Source organism: Oncorhynchus mykiss, chromosome 2 (assembly GCF_013265735.2).
Source record: "Oncorhynchus mykiss isolate Arlee chromosome 2, USDA_OmykA_1.1, whole genome shotgun sequence".
Taxonomy (NCBI): domain Eukaryota; kingdom Metazoa; phylum Chordata; class Actinopteri; order Salmoniformes; family Salmonidae; genus Oncorhynchus; species Oncorhynchus mykiss.
This window is the reverse complement of record NC_048566.1, coordinates 55,737,037-55,756,159: the sequence shown is the minus strand read 5'-3', so window position 1 is coordinate 55,756,159 and position 19,123 is coordinate 55,737,037. Positions and strand designations below refer to the sequence as shown.

The 19,123-nt window shown below is 42.3% G+C and overlaps 1 protein-coding gene across 10 annotated transcripts in view; it reads right to left on the bottom strand.

Annotated features, from left to right (window-relative positions):
- myo9ab (myosin IXAb) overlaps positions 1 to 19,123 on the bottom strand; it is a 226,858-nt gene that overhangs the window by 63,359 nt on the left and 144,376 nt on the right. For all 10 annotated transcript variants that reach the window (XM_036950868.1, XM_036950837.1, XM_036950830.1 and 7 more), the window contains 3 exons: positions 17,176 to 17,292; positions 10,907 to 11,041; positions 1,051 to 1,172 (listed from right to left, as the gene is read on the bottom strand). In XM_036950868.1, the coding sequence (XP_036806763.1) occupies positions 1,051 to 1,172; positions 10,907 to 11,041; positions 17,176 to 17,292 (374 nt within the window). The remainder of the gene's footprint in view (positions 1 to 1,050; positions 1,173 to 10,906; positions 11,042 to 17,175; positions 17,293 to 19,123) is intronic.

Sequence of the window (19,123 nt, the reverse complement as noted above, 5' to 3'; positions counted from 1 at the left end):
CTAATACAGTCATGGTGGTCCTGTGTGTTTTTGTGTGTGTGGCTGACTTTAATTTATGTGGGATTGAGATGGTATTGTGAAGTGGCCTGTGTGAGAGAGAGAGAGGCTTTTAAAAAGGGCGAGCGAAAGCGTACATGTGTCCCAAAAAGGCAAACGTATGAATGCGTATCATTTTTATGTGTTTAAGTTAGCCTGGCTAAAGCTGTAATCAATCAAGCATTTCACTAGTAATGAAGAGAGCCTGTTGTATTCCTCATCTCGTCTGTAATCTGCGGGATGACTAAGTAGGGAGACTAAGGTCACTATAAATGTGTAGGTCCATCAATGTAAACAACTTGGTTTTATATTGGCTTTGTTCTAAAGACGTTTGACATACAGTCAGGTCAAAAATTATTGGCAATAAAAGACTGTATAAAATAAATAATACAAACACTGAGTGAGCTATACTGTATGCAAATTTTTTTTTTTAAATTATTTTATACTACTGTAATACATTTGCTCAGGAAAATAGATAAGTAATACAAAAAAATATAGGGGTAAAAATTATTCATTTTTGCACTATTTTTACTTGTCTTATTTTTTTCTTGGGAATTGGGAAGGGCTCATAAGCAAGTACAGTAAAGTCTACAACCCGTTGTATTCGGTACATGTGACAAATAATATTGGATTTGATAACAGTACTCCAGCACCCTCCCCTTGCGGAAATGGTTAATTGACCACAAAATCATCATTCTGCAGAGGCCATCTCAGTCTCTGGACACGGAACCCCATTGGAAACCTGTAGTTTGAATTGAAAAGGGAAGTCCATAAGAGCAAACAGCAAAACCAGCACCATCTTCTGGGCCCTGCCTAATCCTTCCCAACTACTATGTTCTTAGGAGCTTGAGGACACTCAAGAACAAACCCTTTTTACAGGTTTTGGAAAGAAATTACACATCTTAATGTGACATTGCAGGAAACTGCCCTGAGGTATTGCTTTAACTAGGACAGAGGTGTATAAAAAAAAAGGATGGCGAAAAGAGACCGGCTTTGACGTGATAGCTCACATACTTGCACTCTTCGTCCAGCAGGTGGAGCAACGCAGTGGGCTTCTTGCTGATGAGGTTGATGCAGCCGGTGTTGTCGATGTAGTCGATGTTGTGCCAGCTGATGCCCTCTGCCCTGTACTCCTCCTGAGGGGGCAACAGTGATGTGGTGTCAGAAATAGTGCCCACGGTAAAAGTTGTTCACAAATCATCCAATACGTAACATTTCACCTTTGGGACTCAATACATTTCATTCAATTCATGTGAGTGTCAAGTCAAAAGTCTGGGGAATGCAGCAGAGAAACAACATGTTTGAACAGTACATTCATCACACTTGTTATGGTACATTCTGATAACTTTAAAGGGATACTTTGGGATTTTGACAATGAGGCCCTTTATCTACTTCCCCAGAGTCAGATAAACTCGTGAATACAATTTTTAAGTCTCTGCGTGCAGTTGGAAGGAAGTTGCTAACCAGCGCAATTGCTAACAAGCGTTAGCACAACGACTGGAAGGTGTATGCTAGGCTAACATATGGAATTGTTTTAAGATGGTCATACCATGGATCATTTAGCTATTAGATTTTTTCTTTTAGGACCACTTTAGGTTTTTAATTTTTTTTAATAAAAAGATTATTCAATAGAATATTGAGTTTGGTCTTTACTACTAGCCCATAAAAACACATTAATAAATGGCAAAAAAAATAATATTCCTTATGATTAATTTTTTGACTAAGGTTTTGAAGTATCTGTCAAAGGAAATATTTTTGTTTTTTTGGACACATATTTTGTTGGCACAAAACTACCTCCAACCCTTCGTTTGTATGGGTTACCTTCAGATGAGTGCCGATTGGATGATACAGACATTTGACAGATTTTCCTCTCATGGTCCGACAAACACTGTTGCAGCCCGGCCACCTTCCACCGCAGATGCGGCAGGCTGGCATAGACTGATGCGGTGGATTGCCCAAACCTGATATCTCTAGCTTAAACTGATGGATTTTGATAGGCGATTTTTGTACTATGTTACTTAGATTGACGTATGGGTGCGTCTATAGACGCAGAAAGCATAAGAAAGCATAAGCCACATTGAAACAGACCAGATGGTTAACTATACAACGAAGGTCTCCAGTGTGTCCACGTGTGAACAGCCGCCCCCTCCCCCCCCCCCCCCCCCCCAAAAAAGATGAGGGCGAGACCTTTTACAGTGTAACGTCACGAAGAAAGTCTGGAAAACCACCAGTTTATGACACCTGGAACCCAGTGGAGTTGGGGAGGGATATAAACAGGTTTAGGGGTGCAGGTCACATATGTTAGCTGGGTGTTCTAAGCCCCTCGAGCTCTCCGACTACTGTAGTATGACCCAGAAGCCCTGTGGGAGTCATCGTGTGCGTCTTTGGGTCAGACACCATCACAACAGAGGACCAGGAAGTGGAACTAGCCGGGACGCCCATCTCCGCAGCTAGCAGGGCTAGCTGGCTAGCGTGGCCAGCTGAAGCAGGGACATGCTTTCATGTGTGCGACTTGACATGCCTACCCTTCCTTTCTCTCTCTGCGGTCTAAACCCTATGTGGCAAGCACACAAAGTAAAGCCTTCTTAACATGCAGTAGTTAGAGAAAAGAGGTTGTGGAAAAGGAAAAATGAACCAGAAATGACAAATTAGTCATAGTTTTAGAGGAAATAAGCCTTTCTATTCCTCAGCCCAAGTGACAGCTAGAGGCAAACTATACCCATGAAATTGTACATACAACTTACTCACATCATGAAGCATTACGATACCGTCTCATTATGACAGTGCTCCGGTGTTAATCTATCACAAAAGACAAAAAGTTCAAAATACATTTTTATTTAAAAAAAAAAAGAATTTCAAAGAAATTCCAACCTGGGACATGACAAATCTGAACTAAACACAGGGCAAAGCAATCAAGGCCTAAACCTTCCTGTATTACAGAGGGGAACATAAGTTCTATGTGCAACAGAGCTTTTCAGGGGTTATGGCCGTATCATCTATTACTGCAGTTTGTGCTCTCTTCCTGTGCTCTGTCTCTCTCCCCCTCTCCGTCACTTGCTCTCTCTCTTTCTCTCACTCTCTGCTCTTTTTCACTGCTCTCTCTCTCTCTCTCTGCATCCTATGCTGTATTGTACTTGGCAGGCTGCCCCAGTGTTAACGGCCCAGGGCCGTAGGGGACAGAAGCAGGCGCTCTCTCGTTACTATAAAATGAAAGGGTGGTTTATTGAAGTGTAGGGAGGAACACTGGGTCTGTAGAGTGAGTTGGGGAGCAAGTTATGGTGATTCTTAAACCTTTAGAAGCAGCTAGAGTATAGATACATCATTGTGAGTCATGGAGCATCTCTGTATAGCCTGATCCCAGATTTGTTAGCGCAGTCTTGCCAATGGGAGTTGGAAAGAGGTTGCCTCTTTCCAACCATGAATAGATCTGGGATCAGGCTATCGCTGTTCGTGAGGGTAGTTTACTTTCTCTGTACTCATGCTGTAGAGCAGAGAGGTCTGAAGGAGTCAGAGGATTGGGACTTAAGACGGGTCCACATGACTCATGGTGATGACATACTCAAGGCGTGAGCTGAACTCGCTGACCGGAAATAGCAGCCACGGGGTTGGAATAAGGCGGTACCGGTATAAAGCTAATCAAATCCTATCTAAATGATGGCCATTTTTACATTTCATTACGTTTACAGACTTAAGTGGGCGGGTGATGCATTATGAATGCACTGACATTCCATTTACACAATTATTCATCGAAAAGGCAGGATCGAATCGCCCTCTGATTTCAAACACAGATACCAGAGCACAGATGTTTTCTTGAAGTTGGCGAGAAGTCTATATATCTCAGGAGAGTGCGTACATGGGATACACTGTTTGCATAGAGGCTGTGGTCAAGTGCTTTTGAGCTCGGATACGTCTGTAACTCATTTTCATACGGAGCGTATATTAAAGAGCAATTGGCATGGCGGTGTAAACATTGGAGTCGGGCCCCTGTGGGTAATACTATTTGGTGGGGTCCTATTTGCTTTGGCCACTGTTCAAATGTAAACCCTCAAATACTCACTGCTGATAAGAGTAACTGATTGGTTGGAGAGGTGAGAGAGGGCCCAGTGTGGGGGAAGAGGACTAGGACTAATTTTTGCATGTCATCACCCTAACAATTCAAGTTAGGATTTGGGGAGGATAAACTGGATAGCTGATCCTAGATTGAGCAAGGGGGAGTAGAATAAATTTACCCTACACACTAATCTGAGGTCATTTTTGCATTTCATCAGGATCTTATCAGATTAGGATTTGGAGCAAGGGACCCAGAGCAAGGGAGGGGGATTAGAAGTGTGTAGTATTTAACGTAATTCAAACGTCAGAGGGAGGGAAGGGACATGACCACACCACTATTCACAAACACAAATCATTCAGAATCTGGCAACCCCTTACACAAGGCCTGGTACTCAATTTAACCTCCACAGTTTCTATCGTAAAATAAACTCACATATGAAAAAAACAATAACTACGCAGGGCCAAACACCCCCTAAAAGCAACATTAGGGGTGATGTTTTTGGGGTAAATGCTTAAGTGGCAGTTTCCTACTTACTAGTTGGCTATCACAAGGACCAGGTCCCGATCATGTTTCAGAATGTTATGGCGAAATGTAGATTTCCGCCTAAATAGACATACCCAAAAGTTATTATTTTCATGAGATAGCCATAAACAATAACGAGTAGCGCGGCATTGTTCTAGAAAGGTCTGGAACTCACCTTTTCTGATAAAGATAGTTATACATTGCTGAGGTGTACTCACTTTTGAGGACAAAAGCGCAAGGAAATAATACAAATATTATGAAACTACAAACAACTATACAACTTTTTTTCTATTCAACACAAGTGGGGGTAATAGGGCTTGAAGTACCTGAAATGCTTTCTAAATATAGCAACAATCAAATTACAAATAACTTATTAGAAGATTTCACCTTTCTTATAAACTGTAAAACAAACATGATCCCATTTAAAGTGACAGTACAAATTTGGCCGCATTTCATAGAACTGACAACAGAGCATTTTCTGCCAAGCCTCCTCTGAGCGATGCAGACACACCATTAGAATGCTTGCAGAGTCGTTACAACTTCCGCTTTACACACAAAAGTGAATACGTCCCTCTGTGACCAAGAGAAAGTGGCCGTGTTTCAATTTCTACTAAATTGATTTTCTAATTATTCACAATGAGAGCGCCAAATCTGGCTGAAAATAATCACAGTGAGACAAAACCGCGATCGATCACATTGCTGAACTGTCCCCTTTCATGTGGATTATGTGTATGTGTTGTTTCTGTTATCACAGGTGCACTTCGGTGCAGCTGTGATAACCTCTGCAAATCTGTGCACGCCACCAATAATCTTTGATTTGATATGCCGTCTCCCGGGCTGGGCTCTGTCGATTCTTTGTCCAGGTAGGCCAGAAAATGCGATGTCTTTGTTTTGCTGACAGGGTGGTAGCGGGAAGCAGGCAGATGGGGCTTTCCAGTACTGGACCCTGCGACGTTCACAGAGCGTTTTGTACACCAGTCGGAACCGGTCCAGAACTGCTCAAAGTCCCCTTAACATCAAAGAGGTTTAAGAACCAAAAGTGAGGTATGATGATAAAATCTACAGTATAGGCCTAACAGAAAAACACTGACTTCATAAGAATTACTAAAGGCTTGGTTGGTTTTAGCTACTGTTATGTTTGACAGGGCCTTACACAACAATGTTTTCCATGACAAATGACACATTTTGTTTCACACCCGAACTAATATTAATCAACACTGTACAAGCTGCATTTGTTCAGAAAATCATTTTGTATTATTTAACTTCATATCAAATGTTCCATTTTATGATAAAAGAGCAATTAGTGCATTTCAAAAGTTGCTGTGAAGGCCCTAAACCGGGCTAAAAACACTCAGTGTGTGTGTGTGTGTGTGTGTGTGTGTGTGTGTGTGTGTGTGTGTGTGTGTGTGTGTGTGTGTGTGTGTGGTGTGTGTGTGTGTGTGTGCGCACGTGTGTTCCCAGCCCACAGAGTGGAGGTGACAGAAACAGATGACATATAACCACCAGCTGGCATTGGCTATGTGAGCATCATTGTGAGTGAAGGGACACTAGCCCACACGTTTAAAAAAAAAAACACTGCTCTTTTTTCCCCTCCCTCTCCTCCAGCTGGCAGCGATGGGCCCGCCCGCCGACCTGCCACAGCCAATCGGGGACCGGAGAGAGGGAGACGAGCGGTGACAGCCATCGTGACACCGTGTTGGTCCGTCTGTCTGATCACAGCGTACATCTATCCAGCAGCAGTTTTAGGAGGTCACCATGAGAATGAGAGAACTACGGTGGTTGACAGAGTAGACAACCTAACACGCAGTGTGCACACCGTATCAAAGATGTGTTGACTGCAGAACGAGGGCGCAGGGTATGTCATTGTGTTAAGGACAACTGAAGTGTTGCTCATCAGTTTCTCATCATGATAGACAGAGAGAGACAGACAGAGAATTACTGTGTTAATGAAAACTCAAGTGTCTCAGCCTCATCATGACCGCTCATCACACAGCCTAGGTCCTCCAGACCTAATTTACTCACGGGTGACATGCTAAATGCTAATCAAAGTACACTGAGGACGTGCAGTCGGGGCTGCGGCAGTCACGGAATTTCGTCAGCCGGGCGATTGTCAAGCAAATAACGGTCGATCTCGAGGTAATCGACCATGAATGAACATAAACACATTTAGCATCTCCTGGCTTCCACACACTGCCTACAAGTCACTGAATGCAGACCTTTGGAACATCTTCATTTTAAAAAGTCTAATAAATCCATGTAATACAGCCTACACCTTCACAATAAAACCAGTATTTATTTTAGGCAGGTCTAAAGAAAATGTAGTCTATTTCAGAAGAACAGAATAGTATACTCAGAGTTGTCCTGATGTTACGCCCTGATCTGGCTATGCCATATGGCTGTGGGCTACACTAGTTCATTTGGCAGGCAAGATTTGGTTAGAATTCCGTGGCATTATTTTATATTATGAAGAATACAATTGAACAAAGCTAAATAAAATAGAAAGGATATTTTCGCCAAACGATTTGCACACATGCGGCTATTCTGTGTCGAGCGGTTAATGGAGAAATAGGTACTCCTATATGTTTCATTTAGAGTTATTCATGTAACTTTAGTTGCTCTACAAACGTTGGGCTATATGTTTTGATTTTTTAATACACTAAGGCTGCATGATGCAAGTAAATTATGATTTGAAAAAAGTCGCTTGAAAAGCATGAGCTCTGTTTTGTTTTTTTGTGCAGGCTATACACATTCAGTCTCTTATTCACAATTTGACAAGCACTTGATAATGCCTCGGATTTCCTGGCGGCATCCCCTTTCTGTGGCCATAATGCACCCTAAAAATATCCATGCCAGTAGCCGTTGTGCCCTTCTCCATGATTGCTGCGTGCTCGGAAGCACCTCTCACTCACATTGCTCTCCATCACATGATTGGGCCTTTCTCACAGGCTACAAGTGAAGACAGACACTTCGGGGATGCAACTGCACGTATCCTTATCCAATTCCGAGGTGCACATTGAAGATATTGGAAAAACTGTCCACATTTACTTTTTGGTCAGCCAACAAGATGAGTAGGGCTAACGAACAGCAAAAGCACTGGCCTATGTCAATCTACTATCCCCCACAGTACAAAAGTCGACCTATTCCATTCTGTGCGAGAAATAAATATTCCAAACATAGTCTGGGACAGTTGTGGGATGCGATAAAACCCAAATTAATACAACCACTAGCATAAAAAAAAAACCTTTTTACGCAATGAGGCTGACAAAGTTTAGCTTAAAATGTGATGTCCTATTAGACTATTTCTTCACATTATAAGCGCAGCAATGCGCACACAGCATTTGGCTATAAGCGCGAATGTTCCATTACTGGGAAAACACCATTATCAAAAAGGGTCTGTAAATGCAATTATGTAGGTAATGCTTTTATTATAAAAGGTGCATTTTTATGGTGAAAATTATCTTCCCCAAACTTGAAACTCACACACTGCTCATGTATGCCAGTTTGGCTCTACACCCCCTGTAAAGTGGATTAATGTGCTACATTTTAAGTTATCTGGCCACTTTAGTTGTGATACAAACCTTCAAAACATATATAGGCCTATGGGATAGGCTACATGAGGTGTGCGACTATGATTCGAAAAAGTCAACAACAAAAAAAGGAATTGTTTCTTGCCTTACTGGGCATGTGATAAGCAATGTGCTTAATATTAGGAGAGTTGAGAAATAAATATGGTAGGCCTAGCCTATAGAAAGCTTATGGGATCCTCCTCTTTTTAATAGAGGCCATCACTCTGATTTTATAGAAATGTTGGGCAACATGAAGTGTTTGATTATATTTTTTATTACATTTGCTTTGATGTCAGAGTGATTAGAGGGACAATAGAGTGCTGAGCACCAGGCAGTTAACAAGTTTGGTAGCCTACTAATGACCATCAGCAGCATTAGAGCTTGGAGATGCCTAATTACCGTGACTAAACAGTCAAGTGGAATTTGACTGCCTTCATGACGCCAATGTGGGGGTAATACGGTCACCGCAACAGCCCTACATGCAGTGTAGCGATGGTTGAAACAGAACAGAGAGATTCAACCACACATACATTATTCTACACTTAGACAAAGAGGGAAAGACCTAAGGTAAAATAATGATTACCTGATTAGATATGAAAACAACACTCAAAGACAATTACAGACAAAATCAATTGATCAATTGACAGAAGAGTGGATCTAAAAGGTCCTGCTTTAGCGCAACCACTTAGCAGCTGTGTGTGTGTGTGTGTGTGTGTGTGTGTGTGTGTGTGTGTGTGTGTGTGTGTGTGTCCTTTCTGCCCTGCTATTTCACTGTAATGGCAGTGCCTTAGTAGATACGTGCACTAGTGCAAGTGGTGAGTCATGGAGTGGTAACAGTACTGACACAGGTTCTGACGCAAATGACCGGTCACAGCAATGACAAGCAGCAGCTAAAGGACTCAGGGCTACCTTGAAAGAGAGATTCCTATCTCAATGGGACCAGGGCCTGTATCCACAAAGCGTCTCAGAGTAGGAGTGCTGATCTATGATCAGTTTTGACTTTTAGATCATAATAAATAATAATATATGGAAAGATCCTAGATCAGCACTTACAACTCAGATGTTTTGTGGATACGGGCACTGGTTAAATAAAGAATAAATAACTAAAACATGCACCATAGAATTAATGCTAGGCTGGATGAACTATACTTCCTGGTACAGATAAAAAATAATACAAAAAATGAATTGGATGTTCTAAGTCCACAATAATGCTTAAACCACATCAGGAAAACATTTTGAGTGTAGTTACCTTTTAATTCAAGTGCGCACCAGCAAGAGACCATTCTTTGGTCAGCGGGGTTTCTGTAGCGCACGTGATCACAGAGTTTGCAAAACAATAGGCCACTGGATAGATGCAAATAATCATGATATCATCCTGCCAGGTAAGCATAGTTTACCTCGTAAAATAACATTTCATTTAGAAGGTTTTTGGGATCATCTCAACAAGAAGGTTATCGTTAGCACCATCGCTAACGGCTGCACAAAGGGTCGACATACACGCGCGTCACAGACACGGCCATTGCCTGTTCAGAAGGTCGCAGGGAAATATGAATCGCTGACACATTTTGTTTAATGTCTCATGATAAACTGTCTCATGCTCAAATGAATACATTTTGTAAGAAGTTCAATCAATTTAGTTGATTTCCTACCAAGTATATTTTTGAATATTGTTGAATTCCGTCTGGATTCTGTGATTCAGTCCGCAACGTGGATATGGTAAGGCCCTACATAAGCAACTGAAAATACTCAAAAGTCAGCGAAAGAAACTTACCCCACTGAAAAGTCTGCATAGAACTTGAGTAAGAAATGAACCGCACTCAAAAGTCCTCATAAGCCAGGCACTGGGGCGCTAGCCTAAAATAGGCTAAATGGGACATAAACCAAAACAATAAACACCATGCAGACAAAACATGAATAGAACAAGCCTATCTCCAGGTCATTATAAGTGGTAAACACAGACAGAGGGGAGACAGGCAGTGTTACTCGAGTCGGTAGCCAAGAGGGCCAAAACATCCTCATCAAAACCAAATCAAAACACCCCGCCTGGAAACCTCGAGTGCGTAAATTCCAGACCTCGTAAACCATGCTTTCACTGCATTCCTTCCAACGATGAAGAAATAGCCCTTTTTCACAACCCTATTCATTCTACGTGGTTTTCATCTACGGTTTCAATCTGAAGCGATAAAAAGCCCTATCATTTTTGGAGAAGTCTATAAACATAATGTTGTGGAATGTGGAGTAGATTCAATGCAGTGAGAGGAACACACACCCACTCTGAAGCTCAGACATACATATATGCACACACAGTATGACGCTAACACACACAACGGCCGGGTGTGAGCGATTGTGTGCCCAGCGAATAAGACCAAGGTGAGGGTACTATAGAAAGGAAATTACAACACACCTCACAATAGCGATTGTGGAACTTGTAAACAGGCAGACCAGTCACAGCTTTCAGGTTAAGTGATCACACATCTCAGCTAAAGAGCCATAAGTCACAACTATAGAAATACATAATTACTAGAATGGTAGTGATGGGTAGACTCGCAGCTTCTATTTCTACAGTCACAGCATTGGATTGAATAGGAGACTTTATTGTACACAAAACACTGTAGTCCAAACAACAGTTAAAACTTGTATGACTGAACGCGCTTTATTCTGTTGTTGACCTGAAGTGTGGTCCATAAGCACTGACACACACACACACACACACGACAGAGAGAGACCTTACTTGTTCTAGCTTAAAGATGTGCTGGTTAAAGTAGTGTTGGAGCCTCTCGTTGGCAAAGTTGATGCAGAACTGCTCAAAGCTGTTGTTCTCGTAGTCTTCAAAGCCAAAGATGTCCAGCACTCCAATTGAAAGAATCTGCAGAGAAAGAGAGTGTTCACTTTAATTTGGCATCGATCAAATATTAAACATTTTAATACATAATACTCCATCTAGAAAAAAAGACAATGAGCTCTTGATGAACCTTCCATCAAAACCTACATAGCCCTGACATAATGGAATAACGGGGCATCATATGTCACTGTCTATGCCATCCTGCTCTCTCTATGCAGGCCTCATGAAAAGTGTACAATTTGTAAGGCCCAATAAAGACAGGGGAATGACAAATTGTGAGTGACAGATGGATGTTCAACTCTGCTCCAATATCTTACGTCTCAAGAGTCTAGCGGTCTGGCTGAGCACATCAGACAGCACTGTGGGACAGAGGAGGGCTAAGGGACACAACAGTGCCTCTAACATTGCCCCAAACCACAGCTGTCTAAATCTACCCTCATCTGCTCTCCCACACACACACACACACACACACACACGCACACACACACGCACACGCACACACGTCTGTTGAGCACCACCAAAACAAGCAGAAGAGGCCATCGTGCCATCTGCCTCAATTTTCTGGGCACACATGTGTACACAAACACACGCACGCATTTGGGAGGAGAGATGCAAATGTGATCTAATCCTTTCCATGCCCACTGGGCAAAGCCAGTCAGCTGCCACGGTGACCCCTCCCCCACCCACACGCAGCAAAAATGATGCAACTCCAGTACACACCAAACTGAGACAGAGAGAAACATATTCAGTACAGATAACGGAAACAAAGAAACAAACAGAGAGAGAGAGAGAGAGAAACCTTTAAATAGAGCCACAGACCAAAAGAAAGAGGTCGACAGAGCTAGACATGAGGTTAGGTTTAGAAAATAAATGGTCTGTTAGCGTAACGTCTGTTAGCATGCCAGCTAACAGCTAACAATCTCCTCTGGTTTTTCTACCCTCCGAGCCCTGCTGGAACACACAGCCTACGCAAACTTCACCACAGTGCAAAAACGTGACGAATTCTACTGGCCTGTGATGAAATTATGTGTGTGTGAGTGAGCCAGTGACACACAGACAGAGAGAGAGAGAGAGAGAGAGAGAGAGAGACAGAGAGACAGAGAGCGAGAGTGCAAATTTATTATTTTATTTCACTTTTATTTAACCAGGTAGGCTAGTTGAGAACAAGTTCTCATTTGCAACTGCATCCTGGCCAAGATAAAGCATAGCAATTCGACACATACAACAACACAGAGTTACACATGGAATAAACAAACAAAACATAGTCAATAATACAGTAGAACAAAATAAAATAAGTCTACATACAGTGAGTGCAAATGAGGTAAGATAAGGGAGTTAAGGCAATAAATAGGCCATGGTGGCGAAGTAATTACTATATAGCAATTAAACACTGGAATGGTAGATGTGCAGAGATGAATGTGCAAGTAGAGATACTGGGGTGCAAAGGAGCAAGATAAATAAATAAATAATAGTATGGGGATGAGGTAGGTAGATAGATGGGCTGTTTACAGATGGTGAACAGGTGCAATGATCTGTGAGCTGCACTGACATCTGGTGCTTAACGCTAGTGAGGGAGATATGAGTCTCCAGTTTCAGAGGTTTTTGCAGTTCGTTCCAGTCATTGGCAAGGAAAGACGACCAAAGGAGGAATTGGCATTGAGGGTGACCAGTGAGATATACCTGCTGGGGACGTGTGCTACGAGTGGGTGCTGCTATGGTGACCAGTGATCTGAGATAAGGCGGGGCTTTACCTAGCGTCAGACCATGTGTAATGTTTGTGTGTGTGTGTGTGTGTGTGTGTGTGTGTGTGTGTGTGTGTGTGTGTGTGTGTGTGTGTACAGTTGAAGTAGAAAATTAACACACTTAGATTGGAGTCATTAAAACTCGTTTTTCAACCACTCCACAAATTTCTTGTGAACAAACTACAGTTTTGGCAAGTCGGTTAGGACATCTACTCTGTGCACGACACAAGTCATTTTTTCAACAATTGTTTACAGAGATTATTTCACTTATAATTAACTACATACACTAAGTTGACTGTGCCTTTAAATAGGTTGGAAAATTCCAGAAGATTATGTCATGGCTTTAGAAGCTTCTGATAGGCTAATTGACATCATTTGAGCCAATTGGAGGTGTGCCTGTGGATGTATTTCAAGGCCTACCGTCAAACTCAAAGCCTCTTTGCTTGACATCATGGGAAAATAAGAAGAAATCACCCAAGACATCAGAAAAAAATTGTAGACCTCCACAAGTCTGGTTCATCCTTGGGATCAATTTCCAAATTCTTGAAGGTACAACATTCATCTGTACAAACAATAGTATGCAAGTATAAACACCATGGGACCACGCAGCTGTTATACTGCTCATGAAGGGGACGTGCTCTGTCTCCTAGAGATGAACGTACTTTGGTGCGAAAAGTGCAAAATAATCCCAGAACAACAATAAAGGATCTTGTGAAGATGCTGGAGGAAACGGGTACAAAAGTATCTATATCCACAGTAAAATGAGTCCTATATCGATCGACACAACCTGAAAGGCTGCTCAGCAAGGAAGAAGCCACTGCTCCAAAACCGCCATAAAAAAGCAAGACTACTGTTTGGAACTGCACATGGGATCGTAGGTCCTCTGAAATGTCCTCTGTTCTGATAGAACTGTTTGACCATAATGACCATCGTTATGTTTGGAGGAAAAAGGGGGAGGCTTGCAAGCCGAAGAACAACATCCCAACCGTGAAGCACGGGGGTAGCAGCATCATGTTGTGCGGGTGCTTTGCTGCAGGAGGGACTGGTGCACTTCACAAAATAGATGGCATCATGAGGATAGAAAATTATGTGGATATATTAAAGCAACATCTCAAGACATCAGTCAGGAAGTTAAAGCTTGGTCGCAAATTGGTCTTCCAAATGGACAATGACCCCAAGCATACTTACAAAGTTGTGGCAAATTGGTTTAAGGGCAACAAAGTCAAGGTATTGGAGTGGCCATCACAAAGCCCTGACCTCAATCCTGTAGAAAATTGGTGGGCAGAACTGAAAAAGCATGTGCGAGCAAGGAGGCCTACAAACCTAACTCAGTTACACGAGCTCTGTCAGGAGGAATGGGCCAAAATTCACCCAACTTATTGTGGCAAGCTTGTGGAAGACTATCCAAAACGTTTGACCAAAGTTTAAAAAATTTAAAGGCAATGCTACCAAATACTAATTGAGTGTTTTTAAACTTCTGACCCACTGGGAATGTGATGAAAGAAATAAAAGCTTAAATAAATAATTCTGTCTACTATTATTCTGACATTTCACATTCTTAAAATAAACCTTTTATAACTAGGGGGCAGTATTTTCATTTTTGGATAAAAAACTTTCCCGTTTTAAACGGGATATTTTGTCGCGACAAGATGCTCGACTATGCATATAATTGACAGCTTTGGATAGAAAACACTCTGACGTTTCCAAAACTGCAAAGATATTGTCTGTGAGTGCAACAGAACTGATGTTACAGGCGAAACCCAGATAAAAAGTGCCACATTTTCTGAAACCACCTCATGCCAATGACTCCTTATATGGCTGTGAATGAGCTACGAATGAGCTTACGTTTTCTACGTATTCCCCAAGATGTTTACAGCATTGTGACGTCTTTTTACGCATTTATGTTGAAGAATAGCCGTAAGGGACCACATTTAGCGAGTGGTCACATGATGGCTCCGGCAGAAAATCTTGCGTAAAGTACACAAGTAGCCATTTTTCCAATCGCTTCTTATGAGAAACCAATTGTCCTGACGGATATATTATCGAATATATATGTCAAAAACACCTTGAGGATTGATTCTAAACAACGTTTGCCATGTTTCTGTCGATATTATGGAGCTAATTTGGAAAAAAGTTTGGCGTTGTAGTGACTGCATTTTCCGGTCGATTTCTCAGCCAAACGTGAAAAACAAACAGAGCTATTTCGCCTACAACAATCTTTTTGGAAAAAAGGAACATTTGCTATCTAACTGGGAGTCTCGTGAGTGAAAACATCCGAAGTTCTTCAAAGGTAAATAATTTAATTTGATTGCTTTTCTTATTTTCGTGAAAATGTTGCCTGTTGCTAGCAGGGCATAATGCTATGCTAGGCTTACACAAATGCTTGTCTAGCGTTGGCTGTAAAGCATATTTAAAAAAATCTGAGAGGACAGTGTGATTAACAAAAGGCTAAGCTGTGTCTCAATATATTTCATTTGTGATTTTCATGAATAGGAAAATTTTCTAGGAAGATTTATGTCCGCTGCTTTATGCTAATTAGTTTGAGGCTACGTTACGCTCCCGCATGCGGGATGGGTAGTATCAAGCAGTTTTAAAATAAAGAGGTGACCCTAACTGACCTAAGACCGGGAATTCTTACTAGGATTAAATTGCAGGAATTGTGAAAAACTGAGTTTAAATATATTTGGCTAAGGTGTACGTAAACTTCCGACTTCAACTGTATATTATGTATGTGTGTGTGTCAGAGCTTGCATGAGTGTGAAGAATGTGTGTGAGGGAACGTGTGCGTGTGTCAGTGTCATGAACGACTTAATGCGTGCGTGTGTACACTACCAGTCAAAAGTTTGGACACACCTACTCATTTAAGGGTTTTTCTTTATTTTTGCTATTTTATACTTTGTAGAATAATAGTGAAGACATCCAAAATATGAAATAACACTTATGGAATCATGTAAAAACCAAAAAAGTGTTAAACAAATATAAATCAAAATATTGTTTTTATTTGAGATTCTTCAAATAGCTACCCTTTGCCTTTGACAGCTTTGCACACTCGTGGAATTCTCTCAACCAGCTTCACTAGGTAGTCACCTGGAATGCATTTCAACTAACAGGTGTGCCTTGTTAAAGTTAATTTGTGTTATTTATTTCCTTCTTAATGCGTTTGAGCCAATCAGTTGTGTTGTGACAAGGTAGGGGGGTATACAGAACATACCATAATATGGCTTTTACCAAATAGGGCTAAGAACAGCTCAAATAAGCAAAGAGAAATGACAGTCCATCATTACTTTCAGACATGAAGGTCAGTCAATATGGAACATTTCAAGAACTCTGAAAGCGCAGTCGCAAAAACCATCAAGCGCTATGATGAAACTGGCACTCATGAGGACCACCACAGGAATGGAAGACCCAGAGTTACCTCTGCTGCAAAGGATACGTTCATTAGAGTTACCGGCCTCAGAAGTTGCAGCCAAAATAAATTCTTCAGAGTTCAAGTAACAGACACATCTCAACATCAACTGTTCAGAGGAGACTGCGTGAATCATGCCTTCATGTTTGAATTGCTGCAAAGAAACCACCATAAAAGGACACCAATAAAAATAAGAGACTTGCTTGGGCTAAGAAACACGAGCAATGGACATTAGACTGGTGGAAATTATTCCTTTGGCTGGAGTCCAAATTGGAGATTTTTGGTTCCAATCACCGTGTCTTTGTGAGACACGGTGTGAGTGAACGGATGTTCTCTGCATGTGTAGTTCCCACCGTAAAGCATGGAGGAAGAGGTGTTCTGGTGTGGTGCTGCTTTGCTGGTGACACGGTCTGTGATTTATTTCGAATTCAAGGCACACTTAACCAGCATGGCTACCACAGCATTCTGCAGCAATACACCATCCCATATGGTTTGGGTTTAGTGGGACTATCATTTGTTTTTCAACAGGACAATGATCCCAACACACCTCCAGGCTGTGTAAGGGCTATTTTACCAAGAAGGAGAGTGATGGAGTGCTGCATCAAATGACCTGGCCTCCACAATCCCCTGACCTCAACCAAATTGAGATGGTTTGGGATGAGTTGGACCGCATTGTGAAGGAAAAGCAGCCAACAACTGCTCAACATATGTGGGAACTCCTTCAAGACTGTTGGAAAATAATTCCAGGTGAAGCTATTTGAGAGAATGCCAAGAGTGTGCAAAGCTGTCATCACGGCAAAGGGTGACTATTTGAAGAACCTCAAATATAAAATATATTTTGATTTGTTTAACACAATTTTGGTTACTACATGATTCCATATGTGTTATTTCATAGTGTTGATGTCTTCACTATTATTCTACAATGTAGAAAATAGTAAAAAATCAAGAAAAACACTTGAATGAGGAGGTGTTCTAAAACTTTTGACCGGTAGTGTATGTCTAAATCCTACCTTGGCACTGTCCTCCAGGTCTTTGTTGTTGAGCAGGGCATGGTTGGTCCTGAAGACGATCCAGTCAAACAGGGCGCTATACAGGGATTTGGCCATGGAGTCCCGCACGGTGCCAGCCTACATTCACACAGAGACAATCATGACACAAGAACACATTTTACCGTCTGCTCCAATCACAGCGCTATAATCAATCAATCAATCAAATGTATAAAGTATATGCATTCCATCTGGACCATGGGTTTATCCCCCTGTCAACCCCCCCTGCCTCTCCCCTTCACAAAAACACACAATACTCTCCCCTCTTGATCTTGAGCTGTACAGACTATAGGACAATATAAAAACACAATGTCGTTCAAATCCTTACACAATGTAGATTAGGAACAAGCAACAATGGAAAACATCTCCATAAAATAATCTGCCGTACTCTTCACAACACACCAAATGAATCCACTAGACAGAAATAGAGGTGTGTGTGTGTGTGTGTGTGTGTGTGTGAGCATCTGTAACATATTATTTACATATGTTATTGTCCCAGATGTTTCTCCCTTCTTAAAGTGCTTGCTAATCTTCCTGCACAGCATGTGGTTTTACAGGGATTTAATACTGCACAAGGTTAATCAGACATGCAAGGGCAAACCCTCAAAGGCTATAACTGCAGCACGACGAAACAAAACTACTGTACCGTATCCTTCTTTCTCCTGATCTGTTTATCTAGGCTTATCTATGTCTCGTCTAATATATTTGTATTTCCATCAAGTCTGTGTGTCAGTCTGTGTGTGTGTGCCAGTCTGTGTGTGTGTGTGCGTGCGTGCGTCAGTCTGTGTGTGTGTGTGTGTCAGTCTGTGTGTGTGCGTGCGTGCGTCAGTCTGTGTGTGTGTGTGTGCGCGTCAGTCAGTCTGTGTGTGTGTGCGTGCGTCAGTCTGTGTGCGTGTGTGCGTGAACCTGTGTGCGTTAGTCTGTGTGCGTGTGCGTCAACCTGTGTGCGTCAATCTGTGTGCGTGCGTCAGTCTGTGTGTGTGTGTGTGTGTGTGTATGTGTGTGCGTCAGTCAGTCTGTGTGTGTGCGTGCGTGCGTCAGTCTGTGTGCGTCAACCTGTGTGCGTGTGTGCGTCAATCTGTGTGCGTGTGTGCGTCAATCTGTTGCTCTTGCTGCGGGCGATTCCCTGATCCACCTCTACGCAGACGACACCATTCTATATACTTCCGGCCCGTCCTTGGACACTGTGCTATCTAACCTCCAAACGAGCTTCAATGCCATACAACACTCCTTCCGTGGCCTCCAACTGCTCTTAAACGCTAGTAAAACCAAATGCATGCTTTTCAACCGTTCGCTGCCTGCACCCGCACGCCTGACCTGCATCACCACCCTGGATGGTTCCGACCTTGAATATGTGGACATCTATAAGTACCTAGGTGTCTGGCTAGACTGCAAACTCTCCTTCCAGACTCATATCAAACATCTCCAATCGAAAATCAAATCAAGAATCGGCTTTCTATTCCGCAACAAAGCCTCCTTCACTCAAGCCGCCAAACTTACCCTAGTAAAACTGACTATCCTACCGATCCTCGACTTCGGCGATGTCATCTACATAATTGCTTCCAACACTCTACTCAGCAAACTGGATGCAGTTTATCACAGTGCCATCCGTTTTGTCACTAAAGCACCTTATACCACCCACCACTGCAACTTGTATGCTCTAGTCGGCTGGCCCTCGCTACATATTCGTCGCCAGACCCACTGGCTCCAGGTCATCTACAAGTCCATGCTAGGTAAAGCTCCGCCTTATCTCAGTTCACTGGTCACGATGGCAACACCCATCCGTAGCACGCGCTCCAGCAGGTGTATCTCACTGATCATCCCTAAAGCCAACACCTCATTTGGCCGCCTTTCGTTCCAGTTCTCTGCTGCCTGTGACTGGAACGAATTGCAAAAATCGCTGAAGTTGGAG